The sequence below is a fragment of the Leucoraja erinacea genome, chromosome 28, assembly GCF_028641065.1.
Source record: "Leucoraja erinacea ecotype New England chromosome 28, Leri_hhj_1, whole genome shotgun sequence".
Lineage (NCBI taxonomy): Eukaryota > Metazoa > Chordata > Chondrichthyes > Rajiformes > Rajidae > Leucoraja > Leucoraja erinaceus.
The window spans coordinates 6711917-6737641 of record NC_073404.1 but is presented as its reverse complement, the minus strand read 5'-3'; the positions used below and the strand labels follow the sequence as shown (position 1 = coordinate 6737641).

The window sequence follows — 25725 nt, the reverse complement described above, 5'->3', positions numbered from 1 at the left end:
CATCTCAGTCACACAGGATGTTGAGTCATGTCACTGACTGCATAATAAGATTGACTCAGAACTGTTTCAGGTTTTTAGCTGTATTACCACCTTGAACCAAACGAACAAACCATCTGTTGTGGATCCAGCAAAATGTCATGATTCAACACTGTTCAATGGGACTGGGTGTGTTCAAATGCATTGGCAAAGAGAAATTGTTTATTGCACAAATAAAATGGACAAAACTGCACAAACTATGGACTCTGGATAAAATTTGTACCCAACTTTTCATCAGATGCCAAGATCTTTGTATCCTATCCTCATGAACAACACCTTTTTTTAAATTAATCCACGGTGGGCTGTCATGTTTTCAGTTGCCCAATCCACTGATTATAACTGTAGAAACAAGGAACTTTACTAAAAAGCGCTGGAGTAACTCAGCGAGTTCGGCATAATCCCTGTAACATATGCATAAGTAACATTTCTGGTTAGGACCCTTCTCCACAACCTAAATGTCACATGTACATGCAGAGATGCAGCCTGATTCGCTGAGTTACTCAAACACTGATTTTTTTTTTCCCCCTCTGATTACAACTTCCTGCTTTCAATCTTCTGGTTACTTAAAGCCACGCAAAACTCGACTACCGACATCCTAACTCGCACCAATTTCTATTCACCCATAACACAAGCTTGCTGGTCTTCTTTGGCCTCCAGTTATGCCTCTATTCTAAAATAATCATCCTTGTTTACCAATTACTGCATGGTGTTGTTCCACTTTCAGTATCTTCTTCTTACGTATGGCGTGCACAGCCTAAAGTTGTAGGACAACTTGTTCTATTTGATTGTGCACGCCGGGTTGATTGCATTCGTCGAAACAGGGCGGACCACGTGAAGGTTGCAATCTTCCACCCCCACTTTCAGTATCATCTCCTCCAACAATATAATCATCCAAAGACACTAGACTCCACTAATCTTGGACTTTAATATTCCCAAATTTGATCATTGCACTTTCCCCCAAGGTCCAATGTTCTGGAATTCTACACCCACAACTTTCTCTCTGTGTCACTTTCTTCCTCTGACCTCTCTCATCAGATTTTTGGACATCTTCCCCAATTTCTCTTTCTTTGGGTTGGAATCAAATTTTGTATTTAGAGATACAGCCGCCAAGTCCATGCCGACAATCAATCACCCATTCGCACTAATTCTATGTTATCCCACTTTCGCATCCACTCTCTACAGACTAGGGACAATTTACAGACACCAGTTAACCTACAAACCTGCACGTCTTTGGGATATAGGCTGCCACTGCAGTACCTGGAAGAAACCCACGCTGTCACAGGGAGAATGTGATAACTCCACACACACAGCACCCAAGATCACCCAAGTTTCAGTATATAAAGAGGTTCTTCTGCAGTTGTATAGGGCTCTGGTGAGACCACATCTGGAGTATTGTGTACAGTTTTGGTCTCCTAATTTGAGGAAGGACATCCTTGCGATGGAGGCAGTGCAGCGTAGGTTCACAAGATTGATCCCTGGGATGGCGGGACTGTCATATGAGGAAAGATTGAAAAGACTAGGCTTGTATTCACTGGTGTTTAGAAGGATGAGGGGTTATCTTATAGAAACATATAAAATTATAAAAGGACTGGACAAGCTAGATGCAGGAAAAATGTTCCATATGTTGGGCGAGTCCAGAACCAGGGGCCACAGTCTTCGAATAAAAGGGGAGGTCATTTAAGACTGAGGTGATAAAAAACATTTTCACCCAGAGAGTTGTGAATTTATGGAATTCCCTGCCACAGAGGGCAGTGGAGGCCAAATCACTGGATAGATTTAAGAGAGTTAGATAGAGCTCTAGGGGGCTAGTGGAGTCAAGGGATATGGGGAGAAGGCAGGCACGGGTTATTGATAGGGGACGATCAGCCATGATCACAATGAATGGCGGTGCTGGCTCAAAGGGCCGAATGGCCTCCTCCTGCACCTATTTTCTATGTTTCTATGTCAGGAATGAACCCAGGTCTCTAGCACGATGAGGCAGCGACTCTACCAGCTGCGGCACTGTGCCACCCTTTGATAATATTCCTATAAAGCAGCATGAAAATCTATTGCTTCCTTAATCTATTGCGTCCTCAGGTTACAAACGGCAAACTCATGTACAGCCCGGCAAACGAACGAGCATTTGGGAGACCAGCGGGATGGATTTGCCAACTGCTAAAGGCATCTTTGGCTGTGTGGGAACTCAGTTGACAGCAGTATCTCAAAGGTAGATTTAAAACCAGGGTTTAAATACACATTACCCTTGGTTAGCCAATGTCTTTATTAAATCTATTTCCAGGAACCCAGATTTCTGACTGGCAAACTGTTGGGGTTACAAACAACTTTCAGAAACAGAACCCTGACATGACGTGGGGAAGGACATGTACAAATACAATCTACTATGAAAAGAAAAACAGGTATGTTCTGAAAGTGACAATGCATGATACAAAAAGCTAGTGATGAAGCACATGGAATGGAAGGAGTCATAGAGTCATACAGCACGCAACCAGGCTCTTCAACCCAAATCATCCACGCCAACCAAGAAGCCATATCTAAGCTAGTCCCATTTGACCGCATTTAGCCCATATCCCTCTAAAGCTTTCCTGTACCATGTAGGTTTCCATGTGTCTTAAATATTGTTACTGTTGGAGATTCATTAATATAAACACCAGCAGGAAATCATCATTGGAAGACGGTGATTAGTACCACAGTTATCCGTGACCGACGCCGTTTATTATATTCTTCAACCATTTCAGTGTCACTGTTGGAGGCATGACCAACAATAATGCACATGGCATGAAGATTGGTTGTATCATTTTATAGCAAGGATAGCCTTTGGTTATCAAATGCTGCGAGTGAGACAGTAAAGCTGAGCAGAAATTGCCTGATGCAATTTTGTTCAAGACAGTTTCTCATAACTACTTGCTGCAGTTTTACAGGTGAAAAATGTGAGATGATACATTTTTACAGGACTAATCAAGCTAAAATATACTCAATGACAGTGACTAATCCAGGGATGATTGAAACACAGAGTGTCTTGTTGCACATGTACAGGGATACCTGAAGGGAATAGAACAGGTTGATTACAGAGGTACTTTAGATACTTAACTTCATTCGATTGGGGATAGAATGCAAGAGCAAGGATATTAAGGTACAACAACATAAAACTATGTTAGGCCTCAGGTGAAGTATTATGTGCCATTCCAGTCGCAGTAAAGGAAGGAACGATAGTACTGGAGGGGATGTAGAACAAATTAATCACAATGTTGCCTGGGGTGGAGTATTTCAGTCATGAGCAAAGGTTGCATAGGCTGGGTTTGTTTTGCTTGGTGCGCCTATTGTGAACAAAATTATGAGGGCCATGAATAAGGTAAATGACAAGAAAATGACCCCCTTAGCAGAGGTGCCCATAACATAAAATAAAAAATATGAGATTTAGAAGCAATTTCAATCCATCAGAGTAGAGAGTGGCTAAAATCTGGAACACACTGCCTGGGAATGATGGAGGTAGTTACACAATATAAATATTAGTGGATGAGTACTTGAAATGCCTTAGTATAGAAGAGCAAGGGCTCGGTGTTCGAAAATGTAAACATAACAGGTAGAGTCAAAGTCAGAGAGTCATACAGCATGATAACAGGCCCTTCGGCCCAACGTATCCATGCCGACCAAGATGCCCAATCTGCACTGGTCCTACCTGCCAGTGTTTGGCCCGTATCCTCTAAACCTTGCCTATCTATGGTCCTGTCCAAATGTCTTTTTAATGTTGATAAATACCTGCCTAACTTCCTCCTCTGGCAGTTCGTTCCTTATGGCCAGTATTGACATGGTGAGCCAAAACACTAGTTGTGCTGTTTGACTCTGAATCTTTGAATCTGCTGTTCTTTGCATGCATGGATTTGGCAAATAAAGCAAACTCTTTTTCAAAAATACCTTTTGCACATCAATCAATACCAATACACAATGCAGCATAAATCAAGGTCCCATGAAAGGTAAAATTATATTAACCTGATAATTCATTTCAGTAACCTTGGCTGGAAGCCCAAAAATACTGATGACGTAGTGTACAGGCTCCCTATCTGCAGCAACACAAATGGAGCCAGAGTTAAAGCTAGATACAAGAACTCGTAACAAGGGTAATATAATAACCATGAGGAACTTGCATCTTCATGCACATTGATTAATGAAACTGGCAAAAGTAGCACAGAACATACGTGAAGAAATAGGAGCAGACCAAATGTCCTGTCAAGGCAGCATTGTTATTTAATAAGATCAGATCTAATTGACCTTGTACGCAATATTTCTGATCTGGGCATCGATGGTAAGGGCAGCATTTGTTGCCCATTCTTAGCTACCTTTGAGAAACCAAATGCAGACTTGTGATTACTTTGATTTACACCTTTGACTGGTAATAGTGACCCTGAGCTTCCAGATGCCAGCCACTTTAATTCAGCATCTCACTTTGACCTGTAAATCTGCAACTTTCTACTATCTGCCAATAATGCCCGAGCAAGCTTGAGGTAGAACACATCAGGGCACGTTGCAGCCTTCGAGACACAATCTCTATTTCAACAATTCCAGGTGACTTTCTTGAACAGGGCAATTCTACTGCAAGTTATCTGTGAGATGAACTCAATATTTGTTCAGCTTTCAAATGTCCCTGTTTGTACATTGTCTCATTTATTTGCCTCATTAATCTATCAACTAAATGTCTTAATCAACAACCCTCAAGATATTAGCTTTGCCCTATCCATACTCTCTGGAATTGTAACTTTCGTTGACATTTTCCCAGATCTTATGAAGGATCGTCAACCTGAGATGTTGACTGTTTCTTTTTCCACATGCTGCTGCTGAGAGTCCAACAATTCCCATTTCTAATTCAAAAGATATGGGGACCAGCTAGGAAAGTAGATGTTACCATAGGATCAGCCATATGTTTAATGAAATCAGAAAAACTAGAGGTCACAGGGCTCTCTTGAGTTAGTTTTGGCAAGGAACTTTGCATTGATACCTTTCACATGCACTTGCTGGGTCAGATACCCCTTGATTTAATGCTTCATCAAAAATTCAGCCCCTCTGATAGTGCAGCACTAGATTGCATATCGATTACATTGAGAAAAGGACCTTAAACCAACAGCTTTGACTCAGAACATGTTATCAACTAAATCGCAATCAACGCGAATGAAAGTGAAGCAACTGTTCTTCAGCAACTCTCCGAAATAAGACAAAAAGATTGTGACTTAAACATTAGCCAGCAAAAGCAGCTTTAGGCACTTGAATAACTTCTAACTTAGAGTGAGCCTAATTATTGTTCTTTTCCAAGACAATCCCAAATGTACTTGTAGACTATTACCGAGAGAAGCAGTAAAAAAAAAAAATTTAGAGACAAATTTAAGCTACATTTTGCAAGTCATCATTCGCAAATTCTAAAGAACACACATATTAATTTATTGACATGGAATACATATCAGTCCTCGCGATCCAAATGTTGTAAATTAGATCTGTCTTGATCACTGTCTTGAATCCAGGAAACTTGAAGCCTATTATATAAAACTGAAAACTAGCTTGCTTATATGCAATCTACTCGGCAACATGAAGTTGCGCTTACCTAAGAAAGCTAAAACACAATGGTCACGTGGGTTTGTAGATTAATTGGACTGTAAAATTGCTCCTAATGCTTAAGTAGTGGATGTGAAAGTGGGATAACATAGAAGTAGTGTGAATGAATGATCAAAAGTGGGCCAAAGGGCCTGGTTCCATGCTGCTTTTCTCAATCATTGGAATGACCTCCTACTTACAATCTGCATTGAGCAGATTTGCAGCGTTCCTGTTCTTGTCATCAGAATTAACACTCATTTTGTTGACCAAAACCTTGGACTTAGGTTCAAAATGCACTCGCTGAATATGGAGCAATGCACAGTAACGCAAGAAAGCAACACATATACATTTAAGACCAGCAAGCTGCAGTACCCGATAAATAAAACGGAGATGTGCGAGACATCCATTAAAATGAAAAAAATAAGCAACACTGACAGAATAATCTAAGTCACAAGCAAATTACTTTCAGCTAAATCACGAGGTAGCTATTTATGATTTAGCTCTGCTTCAAAGTATTCTGCAAATCTTTCTTTTAGTTTTCAACTAGAATAGCGTTACAAGTGAAGCAACAATATAAAATAATTTTCTCATTAAAAGTGTCCATTTTATATTAAACGGTTTCTATACAGAAGCAACAAATTTTTTTTTTAATTAAGTATAAAGTAAATGCTAAATTGATCAAAGTTGCTGTATGTTGCTTGACTGAGTTACACCAAGCACAAGGCTGCTGAAGCCAAAATAATTATAGATATACTCATGACTTAGGGCTACCCTAAAGATTGATTAATAACTTCCCTGGGAAAACTTCGCCAGGTAGTTTTTACAATAGTTGCAACGGTCGATGAAGATATTGCAAAGGTTTTCAAATGGTTGCAAAGGTGTTCAAAACGTTTTTCAAATAGTTGTGAAAGCTGATTACGAAGATGGCGCATTTTATATTTAAATTCCATACCATTTAATATCCATCACTTGGGATCCTATTCGGTTTCCCCATCACCCCCAATATATGTGTAGGGATGGACTGCAGATTCTAGTTTACACCGAAGATAGACACAAAATACTGGAGTAACTCAGCGGGACAAGCAGCATCTCTGGAGAAAGAATGGATGATGTTTCGGGTCCAAAAATCGGCCATTCCTTTTTTCCAGAGATGCTGCCTGTCCCGCTGAATTACTCCAGCTTTTTGTGTCTATCCCCAATATGTGTATGCATGGTTTTTTGTGATTACACATTGGGGCAAGAATTAATTTTGCTTGAACAATACTTGGATATTATTTTGTAGGGTGACAGAATATTTTGCTTGCAAACCTATTCAAATATTATTGATTTGTCATGGGGAGAAGTAGGGAGGGTAGCCACCACTCTTTTAGTACCAAATAGGTTTTTTTCCGCGGCAAGATCCAATTCCTGCCGACTGTGGTTTGATAAATTATTACTTGACTGTGAATAAAAGGCATTGATTACAAGAGGCACATTTCCTGTCTGACCTCTGTTCAAGCAATTTTCTAGTGCTAAGCATTGAACACGCTAAGGTTAAGCAAATAATTTCAGTCAAATGCACTCGAACTTTGCAACACTATGTTGGTAAAAGATTATTCACTGGAAGAGAGGTTTAGCATAGATACGCCCCCCTTCAATTTTCACTTGAAATGTGGATAACACAAGTTGAGCACTAAATTGAATCACTAAAGGACCTGTCCCACGGCAATTTTTTTCGGCGACTGCCGGCATCATTGACTAACGTATCATGTCACCGAATAATATGCAGCGTGATGACGTATGACGCGGCGTGATGGCATATGACGCGCTGTGTTTTTTCAAGTGTCACAAACACTTTTTTATCGCCATTGGATTTTGAAATGTTCAAAATCTTTTGGTGACACTGATATGACGCCAGCAAAATCGCCAAGTGGGCCAGCCCCTTTAATAAATGATAAGTATCACTTTAATCTAGGCCAATTTATGGGCGACAGGCTTTCTGCCACGGAAGGACCTGAAGTCAAGTTTTCATCTTTTCGTTTTTCTGCTGATGCAAGGCTGAGTCATTTAAAAAAAAACATCAATCTGGCAATCCGCCAAATTGAGTTGTGAATGTTCGATGACCAGATCATTGATTTGGTTCTACAGAAAGATGTTCATCTGTAATATACATGTCATACTTAAGATAGACAAAAATGCTGGAGAAACTCAGCGGGTGAGGCAGCAGCATCTATGGAGCAAAGGAAATAGGCAACATTTCGGGTCGAAACCCTTCTTCAGACTCAGTCTGAAGAAGGGTTTCTACCTGAAACGTTGCCTATTCCCTTCGCTCCATAGATGCTGCCTCACCCGCTGAGTTTCTCCAGCATTTTTGTCTACCTTCGATTTTCCAGCATCTGAAGTTCCTTCCTAAACATCATACTTAAGATATCTGCTGGTGTAGAAAGTAAAAAAACTGGCAACCATATTAGCTGGTTTAATATGGGAAACACAGGAGCCAATTTGTACAAACCTAGGACAGACAAAACAGCAACGTAATAATGACCAGATAATCAGTTTTACGTCACTTGTTACGAATGTTCATCAGGATAGAGTTCATTAGAGACTCAAGTTGTTGCCTTAGAGACTCAAATACGATCCTGACTAAGGGTACTGTCTGTACGGAGTTTGTACGTTCTCACCATGACCGCATGAGTTTTCTCTGGGTGCTCTGGTTTCCTCCCACACTCCAAAGAAGCACAGGTTTATAGATCAATTTGTCTTTGGTAAAATTTATATATTACTCCTTGTGTGTCAGGTAGTGGAAGCGTACGGGGGTCGCTGGTCGGCCGAAGGGCCTGTTTCCACGCTGTATCTCTAAACTAAAGTAAATAATGTCATGAAATTATTTTAAGTCCACTTCTGAAGGTCAACAGTTTAACATTTTACCTGCACGACAAGGCTGCATGACAAGTTTCAAGAAGGTCGTGATTAATGTCATAAGTGATAAGAGTAGAATTAGGCCATTCGGCCCATCAAGTTTACTCTGCCATTCAATCATGGCTGCCTTATCTCTCTATTGTAATCCCATTCTCCTTCCTTGTCCCCATAACCTGTACTAATCAAAACACTATCTATCTCTGCCTTGGCTGAGATTTTCCTGCTTATTCTGAGCGCAAATTGAATTCTGAAGTCTGATCTTCAGACTTGCAGGCAGGAGATCGAGTATTGAGTCATCAGAACATGAAACTCAGCAGTCAGAGATACGGTAATATAGTGGTTAATAATACGGATTGACGATCCAGAGACACAAGGACAAATCCTACCATGGCACAGGTACAAAAGGTTTAGAGGGATGCAGGCAGTTGGGACCATGGTGCATTTGGTGGTTGACATGGACAAGTTGGGTCGAAGGGCCTGTATCCATGCTGCCATTTGACTCCATGACAGCTAAGTAATTCAGTAATGGTGTTTCAGAAATGGTTTGTTTCAGAAATGTGGGGAGTCTAGCCCGGATCAGTATGGGCGGGAGCGTTGCGAAGGAGGGGGTCGGGGATCATGCCAGCAACTCACACACCACCTCTGCCGCGGCGCTCCGGGCGCGGAGCCACCGTATTGTGGCCGGGGAGGGAAGTAGCTCGGGTAGCTGCGAGCGGCCGCCATCTCAGGGCCTTCTGCCTGCCCGCTCACCTCTGTCAGTGCTCTCCGTCTGAACACCTCTCTCCTGCCGCTCGCCGGCCTCGCTCATGTCAGTCGCTTCCCGCAAAACCTTAAATTCCGACTGCCGCCGGGAACAGGACATGGCCTCACTAGCTGCGCTGGGTGACACTGCATGGCATTCACTGCCCGGTCCATGCCTTTCAATGTAAGTGAGGGGACCATTTCATGAGCAAAGATCATAGAGCGGAGTGGGTCAGCTGGGGCAATGGATAACAAGACAGCGGGCGGTGGAGCTTATTCATGTCAGGGCGAGCAACCTCAACTGGTCCTTTGATCTCGCTGACACAGGAGTTAGCTCCACCGCCCGCTGTCCTGTTATCCATCGCCTGCTGACCCGCTCCGCTCTGTGATATCTTTTTCAAAATTTAGCAACTCAAAATGGGGGTGCGTCTTCATTGCCGGGAAATACGGTACCTCTTTTCCCAGCAATGTCCACCTTCACTATGCACAAATAAACAAAAGCCACAATACAACAAAAATACTTTGGTTGGTTCTTAGAGTGTGAAGAAGGGTCCTGACCCAAACCATCAAGAAGGGTCTGGACCCGAAACGTCGCCCATTCCTTCTCTCCAGAGATGCTGCCCTTCCCGCTGAATTACTCCAGCATTTTGTGTTAATCTTCGGTTTAAATCCGCATCTCCAGCTCCTTTCTTACACACCACCTATCCATGTTCTCCAGAGTTACTCCACCATTTTGAGTCTTTATTTTGGTAAACCAGCATCTGCAGTTCCTTGTTATTACAAATACTTCCTGCTTCTCATTTAGCAACGCATATGATATTTTTTTTTTACTGATCTTAATTTCTGTCCTTTTATTGTTAAGAAGAAGAATGTTATACACCAGGAGTCACAAGAAAAAATAAATACATGAAGCATCAACAGACTCCACCATGCACCAACCAATGACACGAAAGAAAGTGATGTGAACATTTATCAAGAGCTGCAGTAGGCTCTCAAGTTTACCGTGGCATTTGATAGAATCTCTGGGTTTGAGTGTAGCCTCGAATCACATACCTTCTACCCCGATAATCTTCTGCACCCTTGTTTATCATGTATATACCCATCCCTGCTTTAAAAACAAAAACTGCTTCCACTGCGCTTTGAGGAAGTTGAAAAACTCACAATCCTCAGCAAAAAAGTCATCTCATCCACCATAAAACGTGCGACTCATTTATCAAGAATGATACCTGGTTGCAGGGTCGTCCCAAAACCAGAAACATCATCTCACATCCACTGTGTCAAGACCGTTCAGGATCTTGTCCGGATCATTTGCGACTTTGTCACAGCCAAAATGTAGCGACACTTGTGCACTGCCGAGGTGAGGTCTGCTACATGATTTTACTGGGTTGTATGCAAAACAAAGCATCTCAGCGGGTGAGCAGCATCTATGGAGCGAAGGAAATAGGCAACGTTTTGGGTCGAGAGCCTTCTACAGACTGAAGGAAGGTCTCGACCCAAAACGTCGCCTATTTCCTTCGCTTCATAGATGCTGCCTCACCCGCTGAGTTTTTCTCCAGCATTTTTGTCTACCTTCGATTTTCCAACATCTGCAGTTCCTTCTTAAACATTTCACTGTACCTAGTTAGATTTGACAATAAATTATAATGGAATCATTGAATCCATTTCAATCAAGTCCCTTCTCTTCTTGTTGCTTCTCATTGTTCCCACTAGTGGGAGAGTTTAGAACTAGAGGTCATAGCCTCAGAATGAAAGGACATTCTTTTAGGAAGAAGATGAGAAATGTCTTTAGTCAGAGGGTGGTGAATCTGTGGAATTATTTGCCACAGAAGGCTATAGGGGCCAAGTTAATGGATATATTTAAGACAGAGATAGATAGTGTTTTGATTAGTACAGGTTATGGGGAGAAGGAAGGAGAATGGGATTACAAGAGAGAGATAGGGCAGCCATGATTGAATGGCAGAGTAAACTTGATGGGCCGAATGGCCTAATTCTACTCCTATCACTTATGACATTAATCACGACCTTCTTGAAACTTGTCATGCAGCCTTGGAAAAACAATCAAAAGGAATGGAGATTAAGGAAAATGTAGAATAGATCACTGTTAGTTGGGAGAAGGTAACAACAAACCAAACAGAGATAAAATGTAGTTGGAGACAGTAATACTGGTCTGAGAACTGAGAAGGGGGAGGGGATGGGGAGAGAGGAGGGAAAGCAAGGGTTACTTCATGTTAGAGAAGTCAATATTCATACCACTGGGGTGCAAGCTGCCCAAGTGGAATACGAGGTGCTGTTCCTCCAACTTGGGCTGGGCTTCAATCGGGCACAGTACAGACAGGTCAGTGTGGGAATGGGAGGGGGAGTTAAAGTGTTTAGCAACCGGGAGATTGGGTAGGTTTAGGCTGACTGAGTGGAGGTGTTCAACGAAACGTTCGCCGAGCCTGCTCTTGCCGATACAGGAGTCCACACCTGGAACAGCGGATACAGTAGGTGAGGTTGGAGGAGGTGTAAGTGAACCTCTGCCTCACATGGAAAGACTGTTGAGGTCCTTAGACAGAGTCGAGGGGGGAGGTATAGGGACAGGTGTTGCGTCTCCTGCGTTTGCTGGGGAAAGTACCTGGGGAGGGGGTGGTTTGGGTGGGAAGGGACGAGTTGACCAGTGATTGGGGAGGAAACGGTCCCTGCGGAAAGGGGTGGAGATGGGAAGATGTGGCTGGTGGTCGGATCCCGTTGGAGGTGGCGTGAATGTTGGAGGGTTATGTGCTGTATGCGATGGCTAATGGGCTGGAAGGCGAGGACAAGGGAGACAAGTCCCTGTTACGAATAGGGGGAGGGGGAGCAAGAGCAGGTATGTGGGATATCAAGGAGAGCCTATTGAGGGCCTCATCAATAATGGAAGAGGGGAACCCCCATTCCCTAAAGAATGAGGACATCACTGATGAATACTTCATCTTGGGCGCAGATGCGTCGTAAACAGAGGAATTGGGAGTAGGGGATTGAGGCTTTACAGGAAGCAGGGTGGGAAGAAGTGTAGTCTAGATAGCTATGGGAGTCAGAGGGTTTATACTAGACCAGGTGCGGACCGTTGGGACCGTCCTCCAAGGTAATATTCCACCACTGACCCTTAGCCCCCAACTGCACAGGCGCAGGTTGTGACGCCAGAGATCCCCGTTGTGACGCGTGTCACAGCAACCCTCCCCCAACTGGAAGAGATAGGATGGAGTCAAGGTATGTTGAAATTAATTCAGTGGGACATGAACAAGCAGAACAATGTGTCTGCCAGGGCAGGTCTGTTTGTGGATTTTGGGAAGATAAAAATCAGGTTGAAACGGTTGATGTCACGCCGGCAGTTGGAAATAAAAAAGTCGATAGAGGGTAGAGGGCCATCACGGTTGAGTCCAAGAGGAGGGTTGCAGATCTCACTAACTTCATGAACTTTACTACTATTTCCATCCTGCACACAAATTCACCTGGACCATATCCGACATCTCCCTACTGTTTCTTGATCTCACCGTCTCCATCACAGGAGACAAACTATCAATTGACATCTATTATAAACCCACTGACTCTGTTAGCTATCTAAACTACTGCTCTTCCCACCCTGCTTCCTGTAAAGACTCTATCGCCTACTCCCAATACCTCCATCTACACCGCATCTGCGCCCAGGTTGCGGTGTTCCATACCAGGTCATCGGAGATGTCCTCATTCTTTCGGGAACAGGGGTTCCCCTCTTCCATTATAGATGAGACTCTCACTAGGGTCTCCTCGATATCCCGCAGCACTGCTCCCCCTCCTCGCTATTCTTTGAAGGGACAGAGTCTCCCTTGTCCGCAACTCCCACCCCATTAGCCGTCGTATATAGCACGTAATCCTGCGCCATTTTCGCCACCTCCAATGGGATCCCACCATTAGCCACATCTTCCCATCTCCACCCCTTTCCACAGAGACCATTCCCTCCGCAAGTCCCTGGTCAACTCGTCCCTTCCCATCCAAACTACCCCCAGGTACTTTCCCCTTCCCCTGCAACCTGTCCCTTTATCTCCCCTCTCAACTCTATCCAAGGAGCAAGACAGTCTTTTCAGGTGAGGCAGAGGTTCACTTGCACCTCCTCAATCCTCATCTACTGTATCCACTGTTCCAGGTGTGAACTCCAATATATCAGCAGAACAAGCGCAGGCTCGGCGATAGTTTCACTGAACACCTTCGCTCAGTCCGCCTAAACCTACCTGATCTCCCCGGTTGCTAAACCCAACCCACCCCCCCATTCCCACACCGACCTTTCTGTCCTGGGCCTCCTCCATTGTCAGAGTGAGGCCCAGCTCAAATTGGAGGAACAGCACCTCATATTTCGCTTGGACAGCTTACACCCCAGCGGTATGAACATTGATTTCTCTAGCTTCAAGGAACCTTTGTTTTCCCTCCCCCTTCCCAGTTCTCCATCCAGTCTTACTGTCTCCGACTACATTTTATCTCCGTTTGCTTTGTTGTTTCCTTCTCCCAACTAACAATGATCTATTCTACATTTTCCTTGATTCCCCATTCCCTTTGTCCTGTTTTCACACCAACACTTCCTTATCTGTACACTTCCTTATCTATGTACCTCCCACTCCCGACATCAGTCTGAAGAAGGGGCTCAATCTGAAATGTTACCCATTTCTTCTTTCAGGGTGCTGCCTTCCTGCTGAGTTACTTCAGCATTTTGTGTCTATCCTTGATTTAAACCAGCATCTGCAGTTCCTCCCTATACTGGATATTCAAGATATTGGTCCAGTTAATCTTTTCTGAACTGATTACAATGCACTTCATTCCTTGATCAATAAGTACATTAATGCTGTTCACGGTGCTGCAAAAGAGGTTTCATCAATGTCCCATATAATGCAATCTCAGTGGGCCGAAGGGCCAATTTCCATACTATCTCTAATAAACCTCCAGCGTTCCAGGGAAAACGTTCCAAGTCAGTCCAACCTCTCTCCCTGTCATTTAAAACCCCCCCAATCCCGCCATAATTCTGGTAAACCTCCTCTGAGCGTTTTGCAAAGCTTCAACATCCTTCCTGTAATGGGGCGACCAGAACGGCACATAACACTCCAAACAAATAGCTATGGTGCCTTCTTTGAAGTCACTTATGTAAAATGGAAATGACTGATTCTCCAACGCCAATCCCTTGAACACATCCGTTACATCTTACCAACCCGAAAAACACCTATTTACATGTTCCCTCTATTTCCTATTAACACATTCATCTGCTATCCACACCAGTACTTTATACTCCATACCACAAGCTTTCTTTTCCATAATATCTTTTCATGCAGCATCTTATTAAATGTCTTACGAAAAGTCTAAGTATAAATGGCAATTTCTTTACATTACAAGAGCAGGTCCTTTGGACTACAATGTCCATGGTGCACACAATGCCAGGTTAATCTAATCTTTTATGCCTGCGAAGAACAATATTCAAACTTGATTTTCATATTACAAAACCACATCAAGTTTAGAAACAAAGGAACTGCAGATGCAGGTTTATACCAATGATAAGACACAAAGTGCTGGAGTAACTCAACGGGTCAGGCAGCATCTCTAGAGAAAAAGGATGGGTGGCCTTTCGGGTCGGGACTCTTCTTCAGAGTCTGAAGAAAGATCCTGCCCGAAACGTCAGCCGGCCTTTTTCTCCAGAGACGCTGCCTGAGCCAGAGTTACTCCAGCGCTTTGTCTATCTTTGGCTTATTGTTTCCCGTTTTCTAACTCCCTCCCTGTTTGAATATAGGAATCAAACGTGATTTTAGAAAATTAATACCTACACATTAACGGTTACTTCTTTTTAGACCCTTGGACGAAGTCCATTAGCGTCCAGAGATTCATCTGGCCACAAACCCTATAATTTGCTGAGAGTCATTTCCCCAGTGACTGTCGTATTCTTCAGTTCCTCCCACCTTCTAATCCCCAATTTACAACTATTTCTGGGATGTTACTTATATCCTCTATGGTAAACACCGGCATCAAATTCCTGTTTAGTCCATCTGCCATTTCCTCTCTTTCCTTTATTAATTCCCCAGAATGAGAAAGGACTTGACAGCCGCACTTAAAATCCCGAGGGGTCCTGAAAGGTGGACATGGAGAGGATGTTTCCCCAATTACGATAATTTATTTTAGACAGATGCACACAGATGCTCCCTTCTTCCTGAAAAAAAATCTAAATCTCTGAACATCTGTCTTTATATTTAACTAGCTTTCGTTCAAATTTTCCCCGATTCATTTTTTTTTTTTTAAATCACCCATTCCTTTTTAACTTTCTACTTCACCAACATGTTGCACATGTTTGTGCAACTGTACACATCTCGACCTTTAACTTCTTATAATTACCATTTGTCACTGAAGATCAGCTAAGCTGGAAATCTGAAGCTAAAATCCAGTTTATAATGAACACGTTGTCACACAATCAATAATAACAAATATTCTTATGGACGCAATTTTTAAGTCAATGATCTGACAAATAGCCAGAGTACAAACTTCTGGGAGCTACAATGTCAGTAATGAAGCGACTCCATTCAATTTGCTTGATTAATAGATTAGGAAACAACTTTACTCCAACACACAAATGATTTACTTCAACACACAAAAAATAACTGATGTTTGCCACTGGGATTGAACCCATGCAGATTGTACTGACCTGGTGGAGATACGGCTGAAGACAGCATTGAAATTATTACAACTCAGGGAGAAGAGAACCCCAGAAGCTGAGTTGCGGAGTTGTGCTATGAGTTGGTTTCCTTCACGGGACATGTGGATGAACTGGCAAATTTCTGGCAAGAGCTGTTTGACAAGCATGGTCTCATCAAGCCGCATCGTATCCTTAGGCTGCTACCAAAGACAACAGAAGGTTAAACTGTTGCACATATGATCATCAACATATGACATTTTATAGCTGAGAACACACTCATAACAAACTTAGTAACATATTCAGTTTTGATGAGAAAATTCAAATGAATTAGCTAAATCACACAATCATAATTAAACAACCCAGAACTACAAAGCAAAGCAAGAGCCTTAATAAAAGTCATGTCAATGAAACTGGGAAAGAGACTGAAAGAATGGTCAGTGTAGTAAATAATCATAGGCATACAGCACAGAAACAGGCCTTTCAGTCCACTTCGCATATGCCGACCAAGTTGCCTCCCACATTTCAGGACTTATAGGGAACTTGATCAAACAGAAAATGTGGAACGAGTGGAAGTGGCAGAGGCAGGTACACTTTTGACTAGACACTTGGACAGATACGTGGATAGGACAGTTTTGGATTGATATTGGTTTGGCATTGGCAAGTGGGTCTACTTCAGTCAGTCATGGGGAGGCACAGTGGCGCAGCAGTACAGTTGCTGCTTTGCAGTGCCAGAGATACGGGTTCAATCCTGACAACAGGTGCTATCTGTACAGAGTTACTACAGTCTCCCTGTGAGCATGTGGGGCTTTCTCCAGGTGCAGGTAGGAAGTTAATTGGGTTGTGTCAAGTGGGTGAGACACAAACCAGGGATGACATGGAACTGGTGCAGGGGTAATCATTGCTCGGCAAGGACTCGGTTGGGCTGAAGGGGCTGTTTCCATGCTGCATCTCTAAATCTGAAACTAAAAACTTGGTTGTGATGGAAAGACGGGTCAAATGACCCGTTGTGCGGCTCTTGAAAAGGAGGCGCCGTCCTCTTTCTTACAGTTTGGCTTTCTTCCCAACCAATTGCTCAAGCTCTTTTGATTGCAACATGCGCCTTAATTTAGTTCAACAAACTGACAAGTTACTAAAGAAAATTCATAAAAATTGGACACGACTTGAGAGCTCGGAGAGAGTGCACTGGAATAGTCAAATGTAAGGGTAAAAAAATGGATAGGAATTGCAGCAGTGGAAGAGTTGAAACAGTCAATAATAAAAAATGTGGACGGTACACAAAAATGCTGGAGAAACTCAGCGGGTGCAGCACCATCTATGGAGCGAAGGAAATAGGCGACGTTTCGGGCCGAAACCCTTCTTCAGACTGTGGCTTCAGTCTTCCCAATATAAGTGACAGGGAATTTCTTCTCATCTAGTATGACATGGTAGATCAGTGATCTGATAATTTAGAGAAAGCAGAGACATTGAGAGAGGAGCTGGAAAGTATCGAGACAATTTTGTCAGAGTAAATTAATAATATTTTTGGATAACATTGCTGAAGATGCAGGAGCCACTAGCTCTGACTTTATGGATTAGAATCAATGAGGAGCATCAGAATTGCCATTTCCCTGGAGTTGATTCTTATGTTTGGTAAAAGATTCTTTCTTCTATGTGGATGTATTCAAGAGTGCATCGACCAGTGTATCCCTAACACACCTAGAAAGTTGGTCAATCACAAAATAGATTAAATATACCATAGAATATTTTAACTGAAGTTCAACACTTGGCTTTGCCTCGGAGCAATTAGAAAACCTTTTGCATGATCCCAGAGGTAGACTGAGAAACAGATTGTAATAAAATTAAATACACTTAGGCCCCATCGTCTTTGAGCCCAGATGTAATCCCAACAGAAACTCCAAGGCACAGACAGAAAAAGGCAACACCTGCAAAAGACATACTGAGCTAAAAGGGGTAAGCAATCCACCACCACATTAGGAAGACAGCAACATTTCTGTAGCCTGCACCTTCACATTTTAACTTAACTGGGTTTTATGCATATATCAATGCTTTAAATAAACTGTTAGTTTTCTTGATGAGCAATATTTCTAGCGGTAAATGAAATAGTCATGTCTTTTCCGATTTGATGGAGAAAACATTGGATATGAATAACCCATGAATGTAAAGGTCACCCTTAAATTAGTTCAACTCCATCCACATTTCCTCTTCAAAAATTGATTTGTGCAGAGTACCATCGCAAGGGTACTGCCCTCCAGTAATCTAACTGAATCGGTCACTCTACATTCAAGCTCTATGAGTATTAACAGCTTGACTGGGGGCAGGAGACGGAAGCATGGAAATCATGTGGAAGCCCAAATTTTGAGTTGTCCCACATGTACAAATTCAAGCAGCCATTACAAGCATTTTACCTATCACTTACTGGAGACGGATTGTCTTACCCCTGCTGCCGTACACAATAAACCAATGAATGCCAGAATGAATGCAAATCTAAAGTCATATGAAGCTCAGGCTAGCGTTGCCATTGCCAGCTAATCTGTCTGAAGCATTTCACACTAAAGGGCCTGTCCCACTTTGTCTGTCACTTACGCAATAGGCCAGTAGTGACAGTCGCGCAACGGTCCCGCGAGAGTCACACGCGTCATCGTGCGCCTGCACAGCCATCTGGAGCGTGTGACGTCATTTGAAGATGGACACAAATTGCAGGAGTAACTCAGCGAGACCGGCAGCATCTCTGGAGAGAGGGAATGGATGATGTTTCGGGTCGAGACCCTTCTTCAGTCTGAAAGAAGGGTCTTGACCTGAAACGTCACCCATTGCTTCTCTCCAGAGATGCTGCCGGCCCCGCTGAGTTACTCCTGCATTTTGTGTCTATCGCCAATGGTCTTGGCCCCACTCTGGGAGTAGGGGTGGGGGCGGATCCGCATCCGTAACAGCCGTGCGCCCCAGGCCGAGTTCGACAATCGTTTGCCTGCTTCTGCTGCTGTTGGAGGCGAGACTTTGTGCCGCGCCAGGGTCTTGGGCCTGTCCCACTTTGGCCGTCAGTTACGTGACAGGCCGGTGGCGCGCGAAGATTTCGTGCAGACGAAGTCCGCACTCCTCCACACCACTCCACACTCCTCCATGCGCCCGCCTCGCGCTACCCACACGCTAGCAGGTCGCGTAAATGGCGTGCGAAAGACAGCCAAGTGGGACAGGCCCTTTACTTGTCATTAGGTTTCACGTCCACATAGTCTACTTTCACCTTTTGCCAGGTGACAACACCAAGAATATGAAAATTGTAACTGATACGCAGAGGTTTGACACTTATAGATTTCAAAAATAATTCTTATAATCCATAAGTAGTAGTAGTAGCAGCCCCCCCTTGGTCATGACTGACCATGGGTGATGCATCCTAGTTTGCAGGTTTGTGTGGTCGGATGCAAGCTTGGGTGATGTCACATGGAGGACAGGCTATTGCCCATGCCGCACGTCCCCCCTCTCCATGTCGCTGATCGATCCAAAGGAACAGCAGGGCCGTTACAGTTTGGCACCAGCGCCGTTGCAGGAGCTGCCAGAGCGAGGTTATAGACAACGACGAACTGCCGTAGGGGCTCCGACTCCGGATTTTCTTTAGATTTACTCCAGGAGCCTTTTCCATGACTGGATATGGCCACAAGGCAGTGGAGGTTTTAAATCAGAGTTTTCCCTCTCCTAGATGGACTGCCTTCCCAGGCTGACGAGCCCCATCTGCCTGAGACTCATGGGGGCGGGAGCGTCTACCTTCCCGTGCAGGTCTATAGCTCCTGCCCACTGCCCAATCCATAAGTAGAGGCTACTTGAATTTATGACGGTTTTAATTGAATATTGGTGTGAAGCACACTAAAATTTGCTACTTCGCCAGCAAAGGTTAGAAATACCACTGACTGTTTCCCTTTATCAGACAAAAAGGGATAGTTATTCAATGCTCAAATGAGTGATGTATGCATAAGGCATGGATTTGCAATTTCACACGTCCAATTTAAGCTTGAACGATTACTTTCAGATACAGAGGAAGTGATGAAGAATTTGGAGTGTGTTTTAGAAATATAAAATCCTGCAGAGTAATTGTTCCAGGGCACCCACATTGCAGTCAGAGCCAACTTTCTGCCATCACAATCATTCAATCTTGTGCGGAACTTGGTCATGTTTACAGATTTTGAGAAGGAAAGTTAATTGTGATATAGATGAAAAATAACCTTAAAATGTAATGTCGAATTTCCTGTATTCTTCTTAAATATGCTTCTACAATAAATTTGATTACTAACTAATTACATGAATGGGAGTTCCTCGACCAAGCAGAATACCACCAACTTGGAGTATTATGTTCAGATTTGATCGCCCTGCTATAAGAAAGATTTTAATAAGCTGGAGAAAGTGCAGAGTAGGTTTACAAGGATTTTTCCAGACTCGAGGGCCTGAGCTAGATGGGAAAGATTGGGTGGGACTTGACTCTATTCCTTCGAGGAGACAGTTGGGTGACCTTACAGAGGGGTGATAAAATCCTGATGGGAACAAATAGTGAGTAACGGCTTCAGACTGTTTTCGATCGGAAATATAATCTCTCCTTTTTCTCCAGAGATGTTGCCTGACCTGCTGAGTGATTTCAGCACTTTGTGCCTACCTTTGGTATAAACCAGCATCTGCAGTTCATTGTTTCTACATTCTCTCAAAGTGAAGTTGGTATACATTTATACAAGTAGAGAAAAAAATTTGTTTTCAGATCAATTCCCTGTTTTATATTCTTCAGCTCTATTGAAAACCCATGGCGCGATAATAATAATAATAACTTTAGTGCCACTTTAAACTTTGTCATAATTTTCCAGGGATATTGAAGAGTTCTAAAGTCACAGAGAGATACAGCCCAGATATAGGCCCAACGTCCAACTATCAAGTACCTATTTTTACACCAATCCGATCCCAGCTCATTTTATTCTCCCCATCAACGCCCCCTCACACGCCTACACACCGTGCTTTACACTGGCCAATTAGCTGACCGATCCTCATTTATTTGGTTTGTGGGAAGAAATTGGAGCACTTGGAGGAAACACACATGCAAATTCCACACTTAGGTCAGGATTAAATCCAAGTTGTGGAGTTACAAGACAGCAGTTCTGCTATCTGAACCACTGTGCTAGTTATTTGGCTTGCAGTAAAGGTCAATGCAGTATACCCTTGGGGTGCTAACCCAGCCCCCACTATTCGCTATCTAGCAAGCACTAATTTAATTTCATCAATTTACATTACACTTCCATTTTGTTCATATCAATGTAGTCCCTTTCTCATAGCACCTGCACAAGCCGACCCAAATCACTCCCTATCAACTTTGATAATGAACAGTCTGTTCGGAAGGAACTGCAAATGCTGGTTTACAATGAAGATAGACACGAAATGTCGGAGTAACTCAGCGGGACAGGCAGCATCTCTGGATGGAAGGAATGGGTGACATTTTGGGGGTTGAGACCCTTCTTATGACTGAGAGTCAGGCGAGAGGGAGGCACAGAGATAAGGAAGGGCAAGGTGTGAAAACAAGACATCAAAGGAGATATGGATCAAGGGACATGAAGAATAGATCATTGTTAGCTCGGAGAAGGTGACAACGAAGCATACAGAGATAAAACTAAATCAGGGGGACTCAGACTGGTCGGAGAACTAGGAAGGTGGAGTGATGGAGAGAGAGGGAAAACAAAGGTTACTTTAAGTTAGAAAAGTCAATATTCATAGCGCTGGGGTGCAAGCTGCCCAAAGAAGAGGTGGTGTTCCTCAAATTTGTGCTGGGCCTCACTGACAGTGGAGGAGGCCCAGGACAGAAAGATCAGAGTGGAATGGGAGGGAGAGTTAGTGTTTAGCAGCTGGGAGATCAGGTAGGTTAAGGAGGACTGAGCGGAGGTATCCAGCAAAATGATTGCCTGTACTCAAGCTGTGCGGTAACTATGCTGCATTTAGGCGTTGCAAAAATCTCCCTAATCTTATGTTCTAATGGCTAATAAAAGAAAGCATCCGAAGCACACTTTTAAACAACTATTGTTCTTGCTTGTTTCCATTAGTCCACCCAAAAAGAACTTGCATCTTCACCAGAACTTAGTATCCATGTCCCATTTACGTCACAGAGCACCATAACAGAATAACAGAATATATATTTCCAGTTCTTAATATTCCCTGGAAGTAAGCATTAACAAAATATATAAACTGACAAACAAGTATGCCAACAACCCAAAATTAGAGCTTTTGTCACTTACCCCTGCAAGACACTTCTCCAATGTATCCAATATTATCAGTTGCGAAAGATACAAGTTCCTCTCAGCTTCAGCTCCAAATATTCGCTAGGGGAGCAAAGCATAACATCAGACTTTTTAATGGATTTTGCAACATCATTAAGAAACAGTCCTATAAGCTTGATAGCTGCACCAGGCATGTTTAGACCTACTGAGAACAAGCAGACTCTTGTAGCTTTTACACCTTCCATGGGAATTTAATTGTTGATTTAAATGTATTTATTTACGACACAAACAGTGGCGTTCTTTCACCAATGGAGTTATGTCGGATGATTCAAATGTAAATTACAGGCTTTAGTCAGATATGGGCAACTTATGGAAAAGCTCCATGATAGTTGATATTTCATAAGTTTGTTTTTATGTTTAAACACTTGTTCACTGATGGATCAGTGAACTCATTTTATTCTCTATCTGAAGAAGAGTCTCAACCCGAAACATCTCTCCAGAGATGCTGCCTGTTCCCGCTGAATTACTCCAGCATTCTGTGTCTACCTTTATTCTCTACCGAGAACCTAATCTTCTCTCCCACAACCCCATCCCCGATGTTTAATCAGATTTATCCAAAAGCCGATTTAAATCGGGGAAAGTACAGCAGAGAAGGAAATTATTGACTTGAATCTTCAGCCCTGTCCCTCCCCACAACACATCATTCATATCTCCCACTGATATTCTATCCTGCTGCAATTGGAGACTTACCATGTTATTTACATTTTTCAAGATGGTGGTGAGGCCACTTATGACTAAGGAAAACTTGTACTTGGAAATATTGATGAGACATTCCTTGTTGTGTTCAGTGCTAACTTTCGAATGGGTGTTCTGCTGCCCACCTTTAATTGGAAGCTGGAGGAAGAAAAAGGGGGAACATATCTGTCATACTCCACTGAGCTAATGAGATGCAATGTTAAACAAACGTCATGCAAAACTTAACATGATTTCAGTTCAAATACCATGATTTCTCAATGCACTGACTCATGAACTCCAGATAATAAACTTTTAAAAACTAATTTAACAATGTCAATGATGACTGTACTAAATTTGCTCAACCATTTCTAGGCAATGTCATTTAAGAATCATCCAAAATACACATTTTCTTTGTCGTCCTTTATACAAATATATCTGTCCATTAGGTAAAGGATCTTTCAGCTTTTCCAATTTGGTTCATCTATGTGAGGGGGTCAAGAAAAGAGCGTTCACGTCACGGCCCTGTTTCCGCGAATCTTTCCACCACTACACACAAGAAGCGCGAGACGCCATTGTATGCAGATGCCGAGAAGTGTGTTCAGCCCTGGCTGAACAATTTCTAATCTTGTGATGTGGACTCGATAAGAAGAATCTGAGTGAGACACCATCTACCATAATTAACTGGAAAACCATGTGCCTAGTTGGTTAAAGCGCCTACCATAATATATTAGTCCAATGAAATGAAATTGGAATAATGTGCAGGAAGAAACTGCAGATGCTGGTTTACCCCAAAGATAGATGCAAATTGCTGGAGCAACTCAGCAGGTCAGGCAGCATCGCTGAAGAAAAGGAACAGGTGACATTTCGGATCGAGACCCTTCTTCAGACTGTCCGGGGAGAATAAACGAGAGGTATGAAGAGATTCAGAACAAATCAGAGCCGGCACGGATGGCCAAGGAAAGGCGGAGTCAACAATGGTCCATTGTTGGCTGTGGAAAAGATGACAACGAAGGGATATATGGGTGGGAACATTGGAACTAGCTGGACGACTAAAGTGGGGGAGGGGCGGCAGGAGAGGGAATGCAAGGGTTACTTCAAATTAGAGAAATCAAGATTCGTACCGCTGGGTTGCAAGTTGCCCAAGCGAAATATACGAGGTGCTGTTCCTCCAATATGCATGTGGCAAGGTGAAAAAAATGTTAGGCAGAGGAAGAGAAATAAACCAAACTCTTCCTTGGAGAAGCTCATATTTTATGTAGATGCATATCTGCACGGAACAAACTCTGAAACCTTTCTCACATCTTTATAATAAAATTAAATTTAGCAACAAGTTCTACACGACCCCATTCTTAGCTGCATGACAAGTTTTTTAAATTAACAGTTTATTTTGATTAAGTTTATTTCGTCAGAAAACCTATTTAAATCCTCTTATTTGTACTTTCATCTACCATTCCATGTTACAAGTTACAATATCCTATTAATTTATAGAAAAAAACTGCCAATGGAATTTTCATGTTTATTTTAATATGATCCTCCAAGTAACACTGACCAAAATAGAGAATCAATTTCTCAAACTTTTTGACCTATTTAAAATCATATTCCCAGGGCTGATAGAAGGAAGTGCAGTTCCGATACACAATAAGTATAGTTGGCACAGTACAAATTTTCTTTAGCATACTTGATAAGCAGAATGTAATTCAAACATACTCTAATACATGCTACAAAGTACACAACTTCTATATAAAATATGAAATACCCTGTATTGAGATTTAGCTGAAAGTTAATGGGATACAAGTGCTTTAGCAATCCATATATCTGCATCAAAATTATACATACATCACCTCTCAGATTATAAAGCATTGTAATGAGGTAAATCTGCCATTTGGTAATTAACGTCCAACAAACAGGCACCATAAGAGCCGACAGTGCAAGGAAGGTTTTACTACAAGAGGTTAAGATTACACAGACATCTTGTATCATGAATTTGGAGATTGGTATTTGTAAAAGAAAACCGAAAACTAGGTGGTATTGTAAGATCTTCTGTTGCACAGAAGTCAAAAACAGAAGAGAGACTCAAAAAGTGAGAGTAACTCAGCAGGTCAAGCAGCATCGCTGGAGAAAAGAAATAGGTGACATTTCGGGTCGAGACTCTTCTTCTGACAGTCAGGGGAGAGGGAAACAAGTATTAATTCTCCTTTTGAAGTATTATCAGTTTTGCATTAAGCACAACTCTGACATACTTAAAGAAAACATTTTTTCTTAACATTTTATGTGCAATATGAGATTAATGTATTTTTAAAATGTGTGAAAGGCCTTCGAATTATATCATGTCTAAGATGGACACAAAATGCTGGGCTAACTCAGCGGGTCAGGTAGCATCTTGCAAAAAAGAATAGTTGAATTTTCGGGGTCAAAATCTTTCATCATGCTCCGTCCCTCTAACCATCTCTTATGTCCCTTTTGTTTGGCCAACGATTTCAAGTCACCAAAGTCTCTCATAACCATTAATTAACCAGCTTCCTGAGGGCTTGTGCTGCTTTCATTTCCTTTTTATCTACCAGTAGTGTCGAAAGAGGTACATCACACTGCTTCCTGTGACAAACATCACAAGAACACGAGTGGCATTGGCAAACTTGGCAATTTGGGTATTTCAAAATGAGTTTTTATTTTTGACAACAAATTTCACAGCAATTCCAAAAGTCAGTTAACAACGAATGGAGACATGTGCCATAACATTCATAGAGCATAACAGCTAATTTTGGAAGCCTCTACAAACGGATCATACAATTACATCCATATTTTTGTATGAAGATTGCAAATCCAACAGTTTTCATTATTATATCATTAGGC

At 42.5% G+C, this 25725-nt stretch overlaps 1 protein-coding gene across 1 annotated transcript in view; it reads right to left on the bottom strand.

The window, feature by feature from the left end:
* The window catches only part of nf1a (neurofibromin 1a), a 305820-nt gene that overhangs the window by 244674 nt on the left and 35421 nt on the right, over nucleotides 1–25725 (bottom strand). The window contains exons 2-4 of the mRNA XM_055657600.1: nucleotides 22891–23034; nucleotides 22159–22242; nucleotides 15917–16107 (exon numbers count right to left, since the gene is read on the bottom strand). Coding sequence (XP_055513575.1) covers nucleotides 15917–16107; nucleotides 22159–22242; nucleotides 22891–23034 — 419 coding nt within the window. The remainder of the gene's footprint in view (nucleotides 1–15916; nucleotides 16108–22158; nucleotides 22243–22890; nucleotides 23035–25725) is intronic.